The 20889-nt window shown below is 42.0% G+C and overlaps 1 protein-coding gene across 2 annotated transcripts in view; it reads right to left on the bottom strand.

Moving 5' to 3' along the window:
- Window positions 1-8652: 8652 nt before the first annotated feature.
- The window catches only part of quob (quattro b), a 28465-nt gene continuing 16228 nt past the window's right edge, over window positions 8653-20889 (bottom strand). Inside the window, exons 11-25 of one of the 2 annotated variants that reach the window (XM_076883881.1) lie at window positions 19290-19428; window positions 19023-19145; window positions 18686-18883; window positions 17878-18576; window positions 17639-17790; window positions 17205-17454; window positions 13264-13353; window positions 12277-12501; window positions 11473-11643; window positions 10734-10911; window positions 10451-10567; window positions 10129-10383; window positions 9411-9649; window positions 9148-9205; window positions 8653-8997 (exon numbers count right to left, since the gene is read on the bottom strand). In XM_076883881.1, the coding sequence (XP_076739996.1) occupies window positions 9167-9205; window positions 9411-9649; window positions 10129-10383; window positions 10451-10567; window positions 10734-10911; window positions 11473-11643; window positions 12277-12501; window positions 13264-13353; window positions 17205-17454; window positions 17639-17790; window positions 17878-18576; window positions 18686-18883; window positions 19023-19145; window positions 19290-19428 (2875 nt within the window). In that variant the 3' untranslated portion in view covers window positions 8653-8997; window positions 9148-9166. Of the gene's footprint in view, window positions 8998-9147; window positions 9206-9410; window positions 9650-10128; window positions 10384-10450; window positions 10568-10733; window positions 10912-11472; window positions 11644-12276; window positions 12502-13263; window positions 13354-17204; window positions 17455-17638; window positions 18577-18685; window positions 18884-19022; window positions 19146-19289; window positions 19429-20889 lie in introns of both variants that reach the window. The other variant, XM_004545161.3, reaches the window with a different exon arrangement.

The following is a 20889-nucleotide window of genomic DNA, read 5'->3' as shown; positions in this document are numbered from 1 at the left end:
TATTTGTTTTAGAAAATATTGATTTATTATTTAATAGAATAATAAGAATATTTATTCAATTCGATTAATATTAACTAGTACATTCATAATAAATATTACTTAATAATTACATAGAATATAACAAAGAAAAGATGAGTAAGAAACACAAAGAAATATCAGCAATGTTCACTTGGGTTTTGTAATTGGATGCAATGGTATTCTGAGTAAAAGTTACAACCTGTAGATGAGTATTGCCAGTGCAATTTACTTGTGTATTTCACATAAAAAATAGATGGTTCTAGTAAGTAAATATTACTTAGAAATAGCCCAAGTAAAGATTACAAGCACTTTCTGTGTGGAAAAAGTTGCCTAGCTTTTTTTAAGTAAATGTCACTCCAATTTTTTTTCAGTGCAGTAAATAAAGCATTCATTTATTTATTTGCTTGTTTGTTTACTGTGTTTCCTACATCATCCAGGTGTTTTACATTTTGATTGTAGGGGCTGCCTTAAACTTCATTAGCAGAAGAAAATAAGAGATGTTGGAAACACTTTCTTACACAGCTGGGAGTTCTGTGTTCCAGCCTTTAAAAATTCACATGTGGCCTTGACATGTGTATCAATTTGGGAAAATTAATCACAGAATCACAAGTACAGCAGGGCTGGAGGGAACACAAAAAGTAAGGGGATTACAGTCAGTATACACTCTGACAGATCCAAGATACACATCTCAGAATCAAATATTTCAACTGAAACATATTGAAAAGGGAAAAAAAAGTCAAAAACATGTCATATCAGCTGCCAGTATAGGTGAGGAATGCAAGAGAGCTTTGACATTTTCAAAAACCTTAACTTTTGAACTCAAGAGGTCATTGAGGGTCAATGCGATTTGCAACTGCTGCAGAGAAGCTTTTAAAAAGCTTCTGCAATACCCCATCATGCTAAGTTCTGTCTTTGAGGACGTTTGCTACCACTAGACAAACAACTTATCCCAGACCGGTAACTGTAGCAATAGAAAACTCACATTTGGCCAAATTCACAGTCAATACACGTGCTGCCTGCAGATGTTTTTCCGTTAATCATATGACCATATCAAGTTACGCAGTACAATCAGAGAGAATAGTCACCACATGGTTCATAAGCCACTGGAATGTTGCTGGGATATTACGCGCAAACCAAAAGGCATCACCTTGTAGGAAGTGAGACTGGTTAATGTTATTAGAGCGGCTCGGCTCTAGGAAACAGAGGGACCTGCCAGCATCCTTAAATTTACTCACAAATTTGGCTAAACCAACGTGGTCAATGCAATTGTCCATGAATGGCAACGGAAACACATCTGCTTTTGTAACAGTGTTTAGCTTTCTGAAATCTGTCTAAATGTGGATTTTTTTTTTAAACTAGTAAACTGAGAGATATCCAGATGGATTTGGAGTTTTCTGTTCTGTTGTCTAGCATGTGTTGTATCGCTTTCTCCAGCTGTTCTCTCTTATCAGGGAAAACACAGTAAAAGCGTTGCTTGATGTGTTGAGCATCTCTAACATCTATATAGTGCTCAATGAGGTGTGATAAGGTATTAGAAAAAAAACTGTGATCAATGAAACCTGTTGTTGGCGCTTACCCTCATCTGAGCGGCAAAGAAACAACTGTTTGATGGAAGCGCTCTAGAGCACCTTAGGTTTGTGGATGGTAATGTTTTTACCACTGATTTGGTTGCAATGAAATGCAAAGATTAAGTTGCTTGACAGTGATAGCCTGGCACAAGTTACCAGACTTTGAGGGAGACAGCAAGCCAATGTAGTCCATAACTAAATACCCAAATGGCAGATCTATTATGTAATGCGACACATCAGGATTAGATCTTATGGACTGGTTTCACTTACCTGTCAACTGCCCAAGGTCGTATATATATATTTATTTTTTCATAGTTTATTTGATCTTTATTAGTTATTTTTATTCTAAGTTATTGTAATCAGGCCAGACTGGACTCAGGAACGGGAAAGAAAAACAAGAAGAAAAGTTCAGAAGAAAGTTAACAGAAGGAGAGGGGGAAAAAGGAGAAAAGAGATAGAAAGAAAAGACAATGAAAATCTGCTTCATCACCTTTGTCTTTGTGTCCTTTTTTTTCTCTCTTTTTCTTTTCCTGGATCACCTGTTGAGAAAGAAAAAAGAAAACAAACAGAAGAAGACTAGAGCAATAGAATAAACAACATCATGATGATCTATGTGAATATAACAGTAAATACTAAATATTAAACATTGTTGTGCAGCACGTAAGATCGACAGTGCACAGTGTGCTTTGAGGTAGGAGCCAAAAAGGGTGTAGTTTGTGTGTGTGAGCACCCGTGTGTACGCCTGTGAGCATGAACACGCTTGTTTTTAAAAGGCTCCTACATGTAATGATCTGCTAGAGGGTGTGGGGAGCCACAGCCCCGTCCTCCAGGGCATGAAGCAGGTATGGAGGAGATCAAAACTCCAGACATCCAGAGGCCCCCAGAACACAAGAGACCAAGGAAGACCAACAGAGGGGCAGCCGCGCCACTGTCCCAGAAAGAGCTGAGGAGAGTCCCAGATGAGGGCTCACTCAGCAGCCGCGGAGCAGAAGCCGGGGGGGGGGGTTGCAGTGACGCGCCCGTGAGCTCCGCCGGCAGCCAGCTGTGCCAGAGTGACCGAGCCCCAGGCCGAGAGGCCGAGGGCACCCCACCCCCGAAGTGGCCCGAGCGAGCCCCAGGCTCCAGGCCCCGATAAGCAGCCACCAAGGAGTAAACCGGTGTGTACCTGGACGCCCATCCCCAGACACAACGACTCACCAACGCACCGATGTCTGAGGGAGTCCACCACTGGCAGGGGAAGTGGTGGGGGGAGATAGGCCTCCAAACCTTGGAGGGCCTGAGATGTGGCAGAGAGGTGGCGTCTGATACCCAACCTGAGATATGGACGCAGACAAACTGTCAGGTTTCAGTTAACGGACTCAGGCGCAGACCGGGACTCCTTACAGGATTTACAGATTTTATTTACACAACGACACCAGGTGATGCTATTTACAAAGTGCTGGAGGGAGGGGAGGGGGGTCCAGGGTTCCGGGGTATGTGAGGGCAAAGACGGGAATCTGACGTCCTCCAAAGGCTCTCTCTCTTCACTCCCCACACTGGGGAAACACCATCCACTCACTCGTCCACGGGATGACAGGCAGGCAGGGAAAGGTCCGGGATAGATCTGTACACAGAGATAATAGTTAGAGGCGAACAGACGGAACGAACTCACAGATCCTTATTTGCAATCTACTGAGCGACTGACGCTGATAACTCAACGATCCAGCGACGAGTGACACAGTGCTGCTGTCTTAAATCGGCCTTGTGATTATCCCGATCGGCAGCAGGTGCGTGGGCCAGGGGCGGGAGCCCATAATGAGCATCGCCCCGGCAGGAGAGAGAGAGAGAGAGAGAGAGAGAGAGAGAAAACATGTTGCCTAATACAGAATCAGCTGGTGAGGCACAGGGACCATGACACAAACAGGCACACACATATACAAACATCCATTCCCACCCTCATGCTCTCATATGCAAATACTCAACACTCACCCAAAGTGGAGACAGACATAAAGAGACACTGTACACACAATCACACTCCCCAGGTCTAGGTACCCTTGCCCCTGGAGGGGGAAACTGCACCCAGACCCAGGTGGTGTTACCCTTTTCCTTGCGGTGGGGAGATGCAGACTGCCCCGACTCAGCAGCAGCAGGGAGGCCCCACATTCCAGACCCCAGTCGGACGGCCAACTCCTCAGAGAACGGGGGTGAGAGAAGACTCCAAACCTCCCTCCGCCTGCTCATATATAGTGTTGATGCATGTGTGTTCTAAGGTGCATTTAAAACCCAGGAGGGCATGGAGCTACCTGCCAGAGAGCAGCAGGTAAGCGCATCGCTCCCCTGATAGCCCTCAATGTCTACGTGTATTTAAAATTGAGAGGTGGGCAACGACGCCAGGGGTGAGGTGTACACCCTGATGGTAATTTGGAGTCCGTGTAGCGTGCCCACCCCCAAGATCCTATATGTATGTGTTATGAGAGTGTGAGTAATGTGAATGTCTAAGTTGTGAGATAAAATTGAGGCACAGGCAGCCAGAAGGGGACGGGGGGGACGGGGGGGACGGGGGGGGGGATGCCTCCCCTGCACCCTGGTGACACACCTTTACCTTTGGCTCAATGCACTGGCGCCACCCTGTGCCAGGGCTGGGCCCCCATACACCCACCCGTCCACAACCCCGGCAACACACCAACCAGGACCCAAGCCCCCGAGGCCCAGCCAGGGCCCCAGCCTGGAGACGGAGCACCCCCACAACCCCACGCCCATCCCGGACCCACCCCGGGGCAGCCAGGCTACCAGGTCAGTAACCCACGTCCGTCAGCACAGACCCTCCCCTAGCCCCGCTGCATGCAGCCAAGGTCTTATAGAGACAAATCTCTCAAAATGAGACCAAAAGAAATAATGGTAGATCCATCTGCATGTCTGTCAGACACTTAAATGTAATGCTACACCCTCATAGGATACTTTCAAGAAACTTTCTCTGAATTTAACAGGGACCACAACTTAAATGACCAATATTCTCCTAATATCTAATATCTCCTTGCACAAATCATCTGCGCACCAGGACATTGGACTGCACAAAGTACCCTTGAGCTATACTTTTAAAAAACTTTTGCAGGGGCAGGAGTCCAAAACAAACCTTAAGAGGGGGATCAGACTTCTGCTTCTGAACCAACTCACTACAAAAAAGATAGATAAGAGACAGATAACTACACTGTAATAACTACAGTTTATATGTCCTATTATCACTTTGTTTTTTTCAACACATCGCTCTAGTTACTGTACAAAGAGGAAACCTCTCAATCTCATGTTCAGACAGTACACACCTTCTCCAGCATGGTTGTTTCCCAGAATTATGCCGACTCCCTCCACAGGTAGTGCTGGACACATCCCAAAGTCATCATTTATATTTTAATAGAACAGGAGAACGGATTCAAAGACAAAAGTAAGCAGTTCTCCAGTGCCTCTCAAGACCTTTACCACCACTTTCTTTTTACCAGGAAGGGACACAGCCATTGGAAATGAAAATATAGTCACCTTTGTGTCCAGATTCAACCACAGTAGGACTCAGAGAAACAGGAAAAACTGGAGGACATGTTTTTTTGAACACAATATGACCTTATAATAGGGTAGTAAGTTTTACTTGCAATTTACTAGAAACCTTATTTTTTTCCTTTAAGAGCAGTACATTCATTCCTTTACATTGGCAACTATTGCATGTACTAGAATTTCTTTTGATTTGAGAAAAACAAAACCTAGCACAGGCTTCACTGAAATTATTCTTATGAGTTTCAGCTTTACATTTATTTAAGTAATTTGCATTATATATATATATATATATATATATATATATATATATATATATCCATCCATCCATTCACTTCCGCTTATCCTTTTCAGGGTCGCGGGGGGCGCTGGAGCCTATCCCAGCTGTCATAGGGCGAGAGGCGGGGTACACCCTGGACAGGTCGCCAGTCTGTCGCAGGGCTAACACACAGGGACAGACAACCATTCACACTCACATTCATTCACACCTAGTGACAATTTGGATTATCCAATTAACCTGTCCCCACAAGCTGCATGTCTTTGGACGGTGGGAGGGAGCCAGAGTACCCGGATGGAACCCACGCAAACACGGGGAGAACATGCAAACTCCACACAGAAAGACCCCGGCCTGATGTTGGAATTGAACTCAGGACCTTCTTGCTGTGCGGCAAAAGTGCTAACCACCGTATATATATATATATATACACACACACACACAGATTTTATTTGAAAATAGTGCCTTTCAGAACACCCAAGGATAACATGTCATATATATATGAAGCATAAGCCTCCTGAACTTTGTCAGTCAGCACACTGAAGAAAAAGAGTGCACTTATCATCGCACCATCCTCTGGACTCCTAGACCTCCCATTTTCTCATATTGCACTGTTAGTGACTCACTAGTTGCAGCAGTTGGCTCATGTTCCCCAACATTTTCTATGGAAGTGATCTGTTTTACCACCAATTTGCTCAATCCAGAGTTGAGACCAAGAAGCAGAGTTGCAGTCTTACACACCTCTTTGCAGCTTCTCTCCACCTGTTATCCCCCCAAAACCCCCTAAGAGACTGCGTCTGCTCCAAAACAACAAAAAAACTAACTGAAGATCAGCAAAATGACTTAAACATTAAAAAAAAAATCACAAAGAAAGAATAATACAGTTTCCACAATTGCACCAAAGAGTAAAACAGTTGAATGTGGATAACTAAACATTAGGTCTCTCTCTTCCAAGTCCCTGTTTGTACATGAATTAATAACTGATTGTGTTTACACCTCTCTGAAGCATTACTTATTATTAATCTCAGCGCTCTTCCACAGCATGTCTTTTGTCCTGTCTTTCTTCTCTCACTCCAACTGACCTTGGCAGATGGCCGCCCGTCCCTGACCCTGGTTCTGCTGCAGGTTTCTTCCTGTTAAAAGGGAGTTTTTTCCCTTCCCACTTTTGCCAAAGCGTTTGCTCGTAGGGGATCATATGATTGCTGCCTTTCTGTTTTATTCGTATCATTGTAGGGTTTTTACCAAACAATGTATAGCGCCTTGAAACAACTGTTGTTGTAATTTGACACAGTATAAACAAAACTGAATTAAATTGAAAAAGCAAAACAAGCTCTTTCACAAAAGAAATAACCAACTCAAGCCTAGCATTCAGATAGTTACTTGTATGGCATTCTTACACACTCTAAATCGGTGGCTTAAAAAAGCAACTGGAAACAATGAGTTGTTCACACGTTCCCCACTACACTACACTAACACAGTGGATTCCTACAGGTTACCTATGAAACCCATTATATAAACACCTAGCAAACGAATCTTATTCTAACACCAAACCATTCACAAAGAACCAACTGCTGTACAAGAAAATAAACCAGATGAGCAAAAACACTGACCAAACTAGTGCGTTCTTCACCAACCCACAAATTGATATGGATCTCCCAGACTTGCTCTAGTGACAACAAATAAGCCTTTCTAATAGTCACCCAAAACAGGCTGGAAACCCAGTTTTTGCCCATTTTAAAATGGACAAGCCCTCAGTGTCACAAACCAGGTCCAAGTTTAGACAAAAAAAACAGGGAGACCACACAGATAATGAAGTGCAACAGTAATAAATAAATAAATCATGGATTTTATCTGAAAAGAAAGATACAGTGGTTAAAGCCTTGAAATAAACCCAAATCAAACCTAAAAAACAAAACAAAAAATGAGCTTATCTGACGGGGAGAAGAGAGCAAATGTTATTCATCAGGCCATCCTTAAACAATTAGCTGAATGACAACAGCTGTGATTTCTCCCAGGACACAAACCAGAGAGTGGGAGAAATCATCACACTAGTTTACAGTGTTTTATCTTTTGATTGTTGGAGTTGCCATAGACTTAAACACCAGCTAAAGTAGACAGATGTTAGAAACACTTTAGGTTTTTCACACAGCTGGGAGCTTTTCATAAGTGGTGTTGACATGAGCATCAGCTTGGGTAAATTTTTCTATGAGTCACAGGTACAGAGAGACCGATTAGTTCAACAGTAAATTTCAAAAGAATTTTTATGTGTCAATACACACGAGCAACAGGGTGGTAGAAACACGGGAGAAAGGTAAATGTAATTTTTATTGAGCACTGAAAAAAAAATCGTTGAATGAACATTAAAAAAAATTATGGAAAATTTTTCCACGCGATTAAATTGCTTTATTTTCATATTATGCAAATCTGTTATTCTAACTTAATATACTTGAGTTGTACTAACTTAATTAATAAAGAGTCAATTTATTTGCTGTAGTTGAGCCCAACTAAATTTGACATAGTGGATCGAACCCATGCAAATTACGTTAGTCTGACAAAATACTCGAGTGTTTAACAAAGTCTAGAATCAGGTTAACATAACATTTTAAAGGATTTATAAGAAATTCTACTCCATCTATCTCTCAACTTTATCAGGGTTGATACAGTGCGGGTTACAAGGCTTGATTACAAGGCTTGATACAGAGTTCTCTTTACATTTTTGTCCTTGACAGGTTAAACCCCAGTGGTTTTCCTGTGGTTTGAAATCTCATGGGATCTTCTGCATTTCGAGAGTCAAGGTAACTAACCACTCTTACTAGAAACATGAAAGTATTTTGTTCAAATTACAAGTTAGACTTTTGTAAATTTAACAACCACTCAATTTCTGTTTTTTGAGGGAGGTACTCAAAACATGGTGGTGATGATGATGATGATGATGATGATGCCCTGATGGCTCATTTACTTTGTCCAGCTAGTGTAAGTCTGACCTGGCAGTTAAGCTCCTAATGTCGCCACTTTGGTCACCAAATGTTTTCATATTGAGGTGTGAAAAAGGCCATGCGAAAGCAAACAGGCAACATCACTGTTTATATTGTGTATTTCAGTATGAAAGTCATGTAACAATATCTTCAGACCGGTAATATGTGAAATTATAAAAAAAATTGTTAAAAGAAAAAGCAAAGGATTTGTTTCCAGAGGAAATTAGTTGTGCTTTGAGTACTGCTGAGGCTTCCATCATTCGTACAACATTTGGCAATAGATTTGAAAAAGACGGCATTATGTTGTGTTTTTATTTAACAATGATAAAATCCACATTTCAGAGTACACAGTAATCTCACAATGTATTATGAATAGCAAATACACATAGACACAGAGACTGCAGCTTAAGATATAAAACTAACCTAATATATAGTGCAAAAAAAGCCACGTCAGGTATTTCAAACTGACATTTATCACCATTTATAGTGAGAATACAACACACAGATGATTTCTTGACCTACGGTTTTAGTGGTGACATCAAAAGAAGCTTTATTTACAGAGTTGTATAACATTACAGTAACAGCTGGAATAAAGTGATGTCTCCTTTGGTTGTGGGCACAGACTCGCAGGCTGCTTAGACATCTGCAGAAAAATGAAGAAATGAAGAAGAAATGTAAAAATAACTGCTTCTCACAATAGAACAGTGGATTATTCACGTGCCTCCCTTTCATTAGTGTTTTATGCAACATTAAAAGATATAGGTGATGTAAAACTGCATTACTTTTACTATACCTTATATATATCTTAGCTCTCAAACATCAGTGGACTTTCCAAAAGCGGTGCTTTGTACCTGAGAGATAATAATTAAAAAGGAATATTTAAGACTGGTCACAATAGAAGATTCATTACTGACATTCAAAACCACACATGTAAGCTACAAAGCAGCTTACAAGCAGAAATGAGAGTGACTTCACTCAGTGGTGAATACATCTGTGAGTGATTTATGACCAGGTTGGTTTTAACCAAATGACCTTTTACTCAGATCCGTACTGCACCTTGCTGCAGGGCAGATTCTTGCTGTGATCTTTTGGTTTGTGCTTGGGTTTGGGTGGAACTGGTGGTTGGGTTTTTTTTGTGGTTCCTGCAAGAATGCTGGAAGCCTCAGTTGGCTGAGCAATCACTGACTCCTTAACAGTGATTACGTCCTCCACCTCTCCTCCGATAGCAGAGTGGTAGCTGTGACTGGAACTGCTGAAGCCGCTTACGCTCTCGCCTGACGACTCTGAGCTGTCCACTGAAACAAAGAAAAGTTTCTTTGTTAAAATTGTACGTGCATGATTGGTTGAACTGAGGAATGATCAAAGTCTGCCATCAATTATGTCACGGGACAAACTTCTCCCGCTACTACATAGTGGTGAGAGAAAGTTCCTAAATATAGCCGACAGCTGAGGGCCAAACAGCTTTTTAGGAATTAGCTTTGCTATTGAAATACCTTTGGCTCTCTTGAAAAGAAATCTGCCCTGATCTCTGACCGTTGGCCCCATAGCTTGTAGAGGAAATTCTCTGAGGCTTGAAACACAATACCCTGATACTGTAAACCTGTTCAGGGGTCATCAGAAACACTCTCATAACAATAGGAAGTTTTGGGGTACATCAAAGTATATACTTTCCTTCTGGTTCATTGAGAAATACCCTCTTCATTTGACTGGTCATTTGACTTTGTGTAATAAAAATGTATCACATACTTTTTACTCTGATCAAGGTTTCACTCACACAATAAATGCTGACTTCCACTCTCTTGGTCAAGATCGTCCTCCTCCAGGGCTCCTGGGGGTGATGCATATCGTCCAAGGACCCCTGCAATCACCTTCTGCTTTGGTCCACACAAGTACCCCACGGGGGAGAGGGAGCCCCGTCCAGAGGACGAGGAGGAAGAAGAGCTGCTCCTTGAACCAGCAGACTTTGGCCGCCCTCCTGGAAGCTCGTCCCGTGATGCACATGATCCCACAGAGAACAGGCCTCTGTTTTCTGACAACAAGAAACCGTGTAAGGGTCTGAGAAGTCACAAATTTATTTAAAAACATCAAATACTCACCTCTCCCCATCAGTACATAGTCAATGGCTCGATCATTGATGGCTGCCTCACTGGGCTGAATGTCCATAAAAGGCTTGTTTCCAATACCCAGAAACACTCTCTCCTGCAAACGAACCTCTAAAAAGATAACATGTGAAACCATTTGTGTAATTTTCAAATGGTACATTCATTGACTAATTGTGCAGCTAGATATGCTGCGCTGGGTTTTGTTTTTTGTTTTTCTTTTATGAAATGAATCCTCCAAATGTAGTAATTGGTGTGTGTTTATATGTAGGTGCCGTACCTCTGTTGTGTATAGCCTGTTCCCAGAGTATCCGTTCCAGGTCCCTGGCCCAAGCCTCCTTCACTTCACGGCTGGCTGCTTGCAGAGTGTATGTGTCCTGACTTTTCCTCTTTCTGAACCAGATCTCAAAACACAAACCGGTGTCACCGGTGTTTTGTGTCATTCCTATGTCAGAGGTCTGAATACAGAGAAAGATAATGTGTTTGTGTTAGATTATAGGTTTTTGTAAATACAGCAAGCACTTTGGTACATTTGTAAAACCACAGGCAAATATCCAAGTCCTCTTGAGGAGTATCAGTGTGCCAGACAGGACTTAAAATAAAGAGCTGAGCTGTGTTAAAATAGTGAGTTGCAGTAAAATAAGTTGCAGCTCAAGGTTTATGGGTATATTAACACATATTATTGAATTATTCAGAAAAACTTCGTCAAAATATTGTGACTGGTAATTGTTTTTGATATACACTACTGAGTATAGTTCTATATTATGTGTCACATTGGATAAAGGTTCCGGTAAAGGCCAAGCTGGTTTGTGTGCGTTGTGAGTCTTCCCCTTCATGTATGCAAAGAGGAAATTGTCCTAAGTTATGACACCAAATGGAAAATCTGTCACTATAACAGTCATTTGCACTTTGCAACAAGTAATTTTATAGTGACTTGTTATAAAGGGGAAGTTTCTTGAATGAACTTTCATTTGCTGTGATGAATCACAAAAAAATTCTGTTTTGCGCAGTACGTGTACCTTGAATGACTGTTTGTAGATGTATGTGTCATTTCCAATGTCAGTCTTCCTTGTCTTGCTAAAGAGGATGAGTTCTTGAAAAAGGAAAATGTGACGGAAACATTTCTTCTTCCTAAAAGTTACCAAAAACTCATCCTGACGAATCAGCTGCCCTTGCTCCTTTAGATTAACCTGTAGTACACAAAAGAGTTATTAAGTGTGGCTCAGTAGGGTCATTTGCAGTGCTGTACCCATCAAAAATGCAAAAAACTACATTTTAAATGTACGATCCTTTGAATAATTATCAACCTTCTAAATTCAGCTAAAGAAAAAATCAAATAAATTTAAGCAGCAAAGCAAGATACTGAACCTTTTAACTACTTTTGACAGGAGAGAGGTCATCAAGTTAACAAAATAACCCACAAAATTCCTGTGAATCTTCACCCCCTCTGTCTGGGCTCTCAGATAATGGAGCTCCAGACCACCACACACACACCACCTCACTTTGGATTCCTATGAATGAGGCTAATGAATTCTCCTTGTTAATCATATCCTAGCCTCTCCTATGCATGTTCTGTCTTAGCAGTGCTATTGCACAAAACCAAGAAATGATGAATGTTTCTGAGTATTTATATTGACCTGCCTGTACCTGTTTCCCTACTTTGCTGCTTAAACTCCATAGATGTTGCACAACAGCATGACAAACCAGTGTACATTCATACTATATTTTGTAATATGCATATAACACTTAAAAACTTCACATCTTGTAATCATGATAATCAAATTACACAGAACTAAAGCTAACGCTACCAGAGTCCTTCTTACATCACAGTGGTGGATGGCGTCCATGGCCAGCAAGTTGTTGCCATGACGAAGCTGGAAGTGGATGACCTCAAGGGCTGCCTTTAGCTCAGCTATCTCTCTGATTTGTCCCGGATCGCACTCCCTCATCATGTCCTGCAGCAGCAAACTGTACTTACTAATGCGCTGCACAGGCTTCAACAGGTATGACCATAAGTCCATTTTATCCCCCAGCTTCAGCTGCTTTTGCTGGTATGAGAAAAGAGGAAACAAAGCAGTATTGTTATAAAAGGTCTGGTGAATATCTGTACAGGCTAAAAAAGGTGTATGACATGGTTAAAATCATGCGTGTGTGTGATGGGACATTGGATGAGTGAGATTAGAAGAACATTTTTTGAATAAATGCCTTTTATAATGGCAAAATCTGTCAGCTTCAGTCAGTCAGTTTCTCCACCAACATAGCTATTAAAGGAATTCTCATAAAATCCTTATTACAGGATTTGTAATAACTATATCACTCTACAAACTTTTAATGAGGTGCAGTCAACACCTTAACTAATTTAAATATGACTACATGTGTACCTCTGAATTGCATCCAGCGCTCCTGATTACATCACTTCTTGCAAGTCCCATTCAGTCCACTAGCAATACAATACAATACAATATTGCAATGTATTTGGAATTTCAGCATTGCCTTAGAGGACAGATTTGTCATCTCTTCTCCAAAACAAGACTTGAAGGGTCTACGTTTTGACACGTCTTCTGCTCTAATCACACATGCACGACTGCAAGTGGTCAGAATGAGGCATCTACTGGGCAATTTAACAAAAAAACCAAAAAATAAATACAAAAAATAAATAAAATGCAAAAAAAAAAATAGCACTAGAGAGGTTCAGAGGTATACAAAGAGATGTTTTTATTCCTGAAACAACAGCGTTTTTTGATAGCATCCTATATAGCGACTACATATCTGTGGCATCCTGGAGAGAAGGTCCACATTTGTGATCTCACCTTGAAAAAAGCCTGCCCGTGATTGATCAGGAGACTGTCAGACTGGGGCTTGTTCTTGCTGTAAAGGGCATACAAAGCAAAGCTTTCTCTCTAAAATGGAAAATAAATGCAGATGATTAGTCGGGACTCTGTGTGGAAGTATGTCACTACATCCCAAGCAGTGTACCATAATTCCAGTAAATTCTTGGAAGCTAAAGACACTGGCATAAAGTCAGGACACATTTGAAAGCAATTTTATTACACATCAATCGGGAAATTACTTGGTGTTTGAAAACCGTGAGGTAGTACTAAACATTAAACAGCTGCCAAAACTTAAACCGATTGTTTCATGGAAAAACTAATGATTTAATGATTCAAGAAACAGTGTGTATACATACATACATACATATACATACATATATATATATATATATATATATATATATATATATATACATATATATATATATATATATATATATATATATATATATATATATACACTCAACAAAAATATAAACGCAACACCTTTGTTACTGCTCCCATTCCCCATGGGATGGACGTAGAGACCTAAAATTCATTCCAGATACACAATATAACCATCCCTCCCAAACAGTGGTCACAAATCAGTCCAAATGTGTGGTAGTGGGCACATCTGCTATATTGAGATAATCCATCCCACCTCACAGGTGTGCCACATCAGGATGCTGATCTGACATCATGAGTAGTGCACAGGTGTACCTCAGACTGCCCACAACAAAAGGCCACCCTGGAATGTGCAGTTTTGTCTCACAGCAAAATGCCACAGATGCCACAAGCAATGAGGGAGCGTGCAATTGGCATGCTGACAGCAGGAATGTCAACCAGATCTGTCGCCCGTGCATTGAATGTTCATTTCTCAACCATAAGCCGTCTCCACAGGCGTTTCAGAGAATATGGCAGCACATCCAACTGGCCTCACAACCGCAGACCTCGTGTAACCACACCAGCCCAGGACCTCCACATCCAGCAGGTTCACCTCCAAGATCGTCTGAGACCAGCCACCCAGACAGCTGCTGGAACAATTGGTTTGCACAACCAAACAATTTCTGCACAAACTGTCAGAAACCGTCTCAGGGACGCTCAACTGCATGCCCGTCGTCCTCATCGGGGTCTTGACCTGACTCCAGCTCGTCGCCGTAACAGACTTGTGTGGGCAAATGCTCACATTCGATGGCGTCTGGCACGTTGGAGAGGTGTGCGCTTCACGGATGAATCATGGTTCACATTGTTCAGGGCAGATGGCAGCTGAGAATGTCCCAGTTCTTGCATGGCCAGCATACTCACCGGACATGTCACCCATTGAGCATGTTCGGGATGTGCTTGACCGGCGTATACGACAGCGTGTACCAGTTCCCACGAATATCCAACAACCTCGCACAGCCATTGAAGTGGAGTGGACCAACATTCCACAGGCCACAATTGACAATCTGATAGACTCCATGCGACGATGTGTTGCACTGCATGAGGCAAATGGTGGTCACACCAGATACTGACCGGTTCTGGGTCCCCAGACCCCCAATAGCGCAAAAAACTGCACATTCCAGGGTGGCCTTTTGTTGTGGGCAGTCTGAGGTACACCTGTGCACTACTCATGATGTCAGATCAGCATCCTGATGTGGCACACCTGTGAGGTGGGATGGATTATCTCAATATAGCAGATGTGCCCACTACCACACATTTGGACTGATTTGTGACCACTGTTTGGGAGGGATGGTTATATTGTGTATCTGGAATGAATTTTAGGTCTCTACGTCCATCCCATGGGGAATGGGAGCAGTAACAAAGGTGTTGCGTTTATATTTTTGTTGAGTGTATATATATATTAGGGGTGCAACAATAATCCTATCGATAGTGAACCGTTCGATACAGTGCTCTCGGTCTGGTACGCATATGTATGAACAATACACATTTTTAAATTTATTTTTATCAACTTTTCTTCTGAAGATGCTGTCTGTGTTGAGCGCTCAGTGAATATGCGTTCAACTACTCTGCCTAGGCTGCACTGTCGAGTGCAGATTAGGGATGGGTACCGGTGTCCGGTGCCATGATGGCACCGGTTCTGACATAAATGGTAGTAACCAGACCGAAAAGCAGCGCACATTTCGGTGCTTTATTTCGGTGCTTTTTTTCCTGAGCTGTGATACACTTCTAGCCAATCATTTTACGTTTCCGAGGATAGTAGGCGGGTCAAGGTACGTACGTTCTTTTAGAGCAGAGCTACAGATTAAAAATGCCCAAGGCGAAGCGGTCAAAAGTCTGGCTGTACTTCACAGCAAAATATGCAAACTCAGCAGCCTGCAACAAGTGCTTTAAGCTGATACTGTGATACTGTCAAAGGAGGTAACACCTCGAATCCGATGAAACACCTGGCGACGCATAGCGGGTTTTTTTAAAAGCCAAGAAATGCGCCGTATTTGATAGCTTGCTGCGAGACCTCACACCAAGCGCATCTACTGCGGGTGTGGTGCCTGTTATCAGACCCGGAGTTAGCAACATCCCCAAAAACACGAAGAATAGAGTCCTGGCCCCTAGCCCTGCCAGTGTAGCAGAAATGATGACGGATGATGATGGCAGCAGCAGCCGTTCTTCTCTGCGTGAGTAGCTTAATGTTGTTCGTGTGTAATTTACGTTGAGTAGGCTAACCACGTTATTACATTAATGCAGGTAAGGTGAGCTAGCAAACATCATCATAGCTACATGCGGCTGTCTTCTTGTTTGATGGCAGATACTCCCTTCACCCTGGCCAAAAAAGGCTAAAATGACCAAAGAAAAAGAGGGAAACGGCTAAACATGAGAAGTTTTTGGATAAAGTTTGTGTTTTTTCCATTGTTTAAGCACTGCTTCCAGCCAAGAGTGATACCATATATGCCCCATAGCTGCAGAAAAGGCTAATATTGTTATCTTTTTACAAAAACCAGCTGAACATGAGAGGTTTTTGGACCAATTTTGTGTTTTCTCCATTCTTTAAGCACCGGTTTGAGCACCATTTGAGCACCGGCACCGTTTCAAAAGTACCGATTTGGCACCGGTATCGGATAAAACCTAAACGATACGATCCCTAGTGCAGATCCACTGAGCGCAGCGCAAGCTAGCAAGACAGAAGCTAAGCTCGTTGTAACATGGCAAATTGAACCTCCCCACCCTCATTCAGATCTGGCATTTGGAACTATTTTGGTTTTCATGTGACGTATGACCCTGAAGCGCGTCATGGACAAAAGTAAAACAGTATGTCGGATGTGCCACGCAATGCTCAATTACATTGGTGGGAACTGGTGCGTTAGCGCAGTTAGCTCGTTAACGTGTTGACGCCGTCCAGCCCCACACACAGGCCGAGTTTTAATAAATGACAAATTAAAAAGGCATGAACATTTTTTGTATCGAAAAAATATCGAACCGTGACACCAAAGTATCGAACCGAACCGTGAATTTTGTGTATCGTTGCACCCCTAATATATATATATATATATATATATATATATATATATATATATATATATATATATATATATATATATTGTTACGGCCCTAGCAGGGCCTCTCTCTCTCCTGAGGGTGCCTGTGTGGGCGTGTCCCACTACCTCCTGCCTGAGGTGCCACCTTTCCCTCCTGTACAGCTGACTCCCATCAGCAATTAAGGGTATTTAAGCCCAGAGCAGGGTGAGCTCTGGGCCAGAGTGCCATTTTGTGTGGGTACAGCTAGTGAGCTGTGTGTGTGTGTGTGTGTGTGTGTGTGTGTGTGTGTGTGTGTGTGTGTGTGTGTGTGTGTGTGTGTGTGTGTGTGTGTGTGTGTGTGTGTGTGTGTGTGTGTGTGTGTGTGTGTGTGTGTGTGTGTGTGTGTGTGTATGTATATATATATATATATATATATATATATTTTATTTATTTTTTTTTAAAGCTAGACTTTCACAAATGGCACCTACGTGACGTAGAAAGCAGCGTCCTATTCTGAAGGGTTCATTCACACAGCCCTCCAGCTCATTCAGGAAGTAATGTCGGTGGAAGTCGTGGAGCTTTTCTAAGTTACCAAAGATGCTCCCCCTCTGGCCCCTGAGATCCTGAGGGACATCTTCCCTCTCCAGCTCAGGGAAGTAGTGCTCTCGAACATAACCCAGAGCCTTCACATACTCCCTCTCTGTGGACAGTAGCTCCTCCATGATCCTCCGTACTTTCCTGTTCCACATGCAGGAAATGAAACCCAGGTGAGCTCAGTTTTACATTGTGTGTGCGTGGGTAGCATGTCTTCATACGATAGTATTGCTTACTGGGGAACATTTGGGTAAAACATTTAATATAGTTTGCCATATGTTGGACAGCATCTTGCTCTAGATTACAGGTGAGGGAGAGGGTTACTTACAAAACAGTGCAGCCATTGATTTCTGTTTGTGTGAGTAATGTCTCTGGAGTCCTGACATCTTCAGGTTCCTGTCTGGAGTCTATACATCCTTCACCCTTCCCTTCATTGCTGTCTCTTGGTGATTTGCTGATTGGGTTTCCTGGCAGTAGTCTCTTGTTATGGGGAAAAGGGAGATTTTGGATGGGCTGCTGATTTTGTTCCAGTGACTGTGTCTTACTATGACAGTGCTTGTGACTCACATTTAAAGGCGAAAAGCCAGGAACGCTCGTCAGATAAGAGCAGACATGTGAGCCTTCGCTTAGAGATCGACTTAAAGGTTGGTGTGAAGGAAAATCCTCGCTCCCTTTCATTGAGTTTACATCTCTTAGATCTGTCTCACTGTGATGCTCTCTTGGCCTCAACTTGCTCTCTTGGTGGGAGTCAGTGTTTAGAGAGAAATCAGAAGTATTTTCTCCATTTTTATCAGGCATTTCTGGTAAATGCAGCTCTTTAGACTCTTTGTTTTTGCTCTCTTTGAAGTCGTTGCAGTTGAGGCACACAGCACTGGTGCTAAGCTGTGGGGTTAAGGAATGCTCTGCCTCTGCTATCACACTCCCTTTCTCCTCTTTCTCCATTTCTCCATGTTCCCCTGGAGACTTTGCAGCTGTGGTCTTCTGGATCTGGTTCTTATCTATGTATTTTTTCTTCTTCTGCATCTCCTTAAGATGCTGCCTGACTTCTCGGCACTGGGCCCAAGCTGCATTCCACACTCTCATTGCTGCCGAAGCCCCTGATCCCAAGGCGCAGGCTTTAGCTTTCACAGCCTGGAAGTGAGGGGTGGAGAATTCACCACCTAATCTCTGCTCATACATTTGGAGTGTACTTAAAGTCTGAGCTGGGTAACACCCCTGCTCTACCTGCTCCAAAGAATGACTGCATTCTTTGGCCAGGGCAGATGCCTAGACAGAGAGAGTGAGTGAAAGGAAATGGAAAGTAATCAGTAAAAATGTTTACAAGGGGGAAAGGGACGTTAATAAAAATTGTCAGGAGCAATGACAAAACACAAACCTTTTCACAAAAGGCGTAAACGTGCACAAGCGCGTCCAGTTCTTTGGATCTCTGTTGTGCACGCAGCATGAAGTCTTCTACATTAGATCTGAAAGTGTTGACGAGAGTTTGAAAAACATCTCTTGCAGGGCTGCTGTCGCTGGACTCAAAAATGCCCTCTGCCTCTGCAGCTAGGATCAAGGCATTCTGCTGTTTTTCCTGTGATAAACGATGAAAATGTTAAGTGAAATCAATTTCCTTCCGCTTCTGCAGTTTACTGATATTACTGATATCAACTTTGATCAGCCAAAAGAGGGCAAGTTTTCTTATCTCTAATTTCTTTGCCGTTAGGTGATACCTTAGACTGAGTAAGGAACATGTGGAAGTGCTCCAAATCCTTTTCAGTGCAAGCCTGGGTATCATCAATTGGGTAAGAGTCCTTCAGTCTCTGTTCACCTTCTGTGCTGAACCACATCCCAGCCTACAAGACACAAAGCCCTGGTTATGCGGTTACACTTTGTACATGTGGCTACCAGCTGTGAGTTTATCATCACATAACTTTTAGATGTTTAAACACATATTGTAGATTCTAATATTGTAAACAGACTAAGATTACTAGACATACCGTGCTGATTTTGGCTTCCACCTCTCGAAGCCTGAAAAGGAACTCCAGCTGTTGGAGGGACTCGTTTGATCTCATCACCAGTGTGTGGAGCTTCTCCTCCACTTGGTTATAAAGACTTGTCACCGACTCCAAAGCGTCTCTGCAACACGAGGAGAAAACATTTAAGACTGACTGTGAGGTTGCGTTTGTCATGCAGGGAGGGAAATGGCTTTTTAATCAGCATCACGCCAGGCAGTTTTTGACAGCCATCATGTGACACTGTCCTTGTTTTATTGTTTTAATTGCAAACCCAATTCTGAAACTGTTGTTAACACTGCATAAAATGTAAATAAAAACAGAGTGCAATGATTTGCCAACCTCATATTTGACCCAGACTAGAACACAGAAAAATGTTTACTCCCAGTCTAGGAAAAAAGGCAAGGTCGTTTTGAATTTGATGGCAGCAACATGGTTCAAAAAAATTTAAGAACAGGCCATGTTTAAAACTGGGTAACACCCTCTCTTCTTTTAACAACAGTCTGTAAACATCTGGGAACATCAAAATGAGGACACTGGCTGCTGGACCTTTGGGAGAGGAATGTTGACCCATTGTTATCTGATATAAAATACTTGGTTGCACAACAGTCCTCGATCTTCTTTATCTCATTTTTCATTTACAGCTGGCAGAAAGGCTGAACTGCAGGCAGGGCTCTTCTACAATGACAGACATGCAGCATACATTTTTTTATTGTCTTGCTAAAATACAAAAGGCCTTCCCTGAAAAAGACTTACTTATTCTTTGTTGCTCTAATACATGTGCATATCTTTCAGCGTGGATGGTGCCTTTATAGATGTGCTGTCTCAACGTTTGCTTTTTTGTTTGTGTTAGATGGGTCACTGCTATTCAATTCAAAATGTTCAATATCCATCTCAGTTCAAACATTTCATGTTTTCTGTGTTCTCTTGCGAATAAAATATGACTTTATGAGATTTTCAAAATCACCAGATTTTTGGAATTTGTTCGTATAAAAGAAGCACGCTATAAAAAATTTCCAAACTAAAAAGTATTTTAAAACACAATAATCCTGTTTTGCCACAGCTATTTTTTACGAGTTTAGTGGTAGCTGCACATCTCTTTTTGGGCCTTTAAGTTAAGACAAATAAAATCTGTTTGCTCTTTAATTCTAGTTTAAAACCACAAATAAGATTCATGCAGTTTTTACTGGGGTGTGTTTTTTTTATTTTTTTAACAAGGCAAAAAGCAATTAAAATAAATATGTTTAATAGTCGTTATTCTATGATTTATGGTAACATTTCATGGATAACTTACTATGCTTCCTGCTGGTAAGTAAAACAAATGAAACTAGTTGTTAATATTTAATATAAACAACATTTTGCAGCCACCCACACAGCCATGCAGCCAGCAGTTTTTTGTTTTCACTTAGCTGGAATAATTACAGTAGAGATATTCCCAGGACTGTGTAGGCATCTAAAAATGGTCATTAATTGACTTCTACCTCAAATGCATGTCGTTTTTTTCCCATTAGGGAGGAGAAATCCTACATGTTATCATTCCGATTAGTAAAGTTTGGTGATACCCAGGATGGCTTCACCCATTACC

Source organism: Maylandia zebra, linkage group LG5 (assembly GCF_041146795.1).
Source record: "Maylandia zebra isolate NMK-2024a linkage group LG5, Mzebra_GT3a, whole genome shotgun sequence".
Taxonomy (NCBI): domain Eukaryota; kingdom Metazoa; phylum Chordata; class Actinopteri; order Cichliformes; family Cichlidae; genus Maylandia; species Maylandia zebra.
The sequence above is the reverse complement of the archived record's forward strand: the minus strand, read 5'-3'. Positions and strand labels throughout refer to the sequence as shown.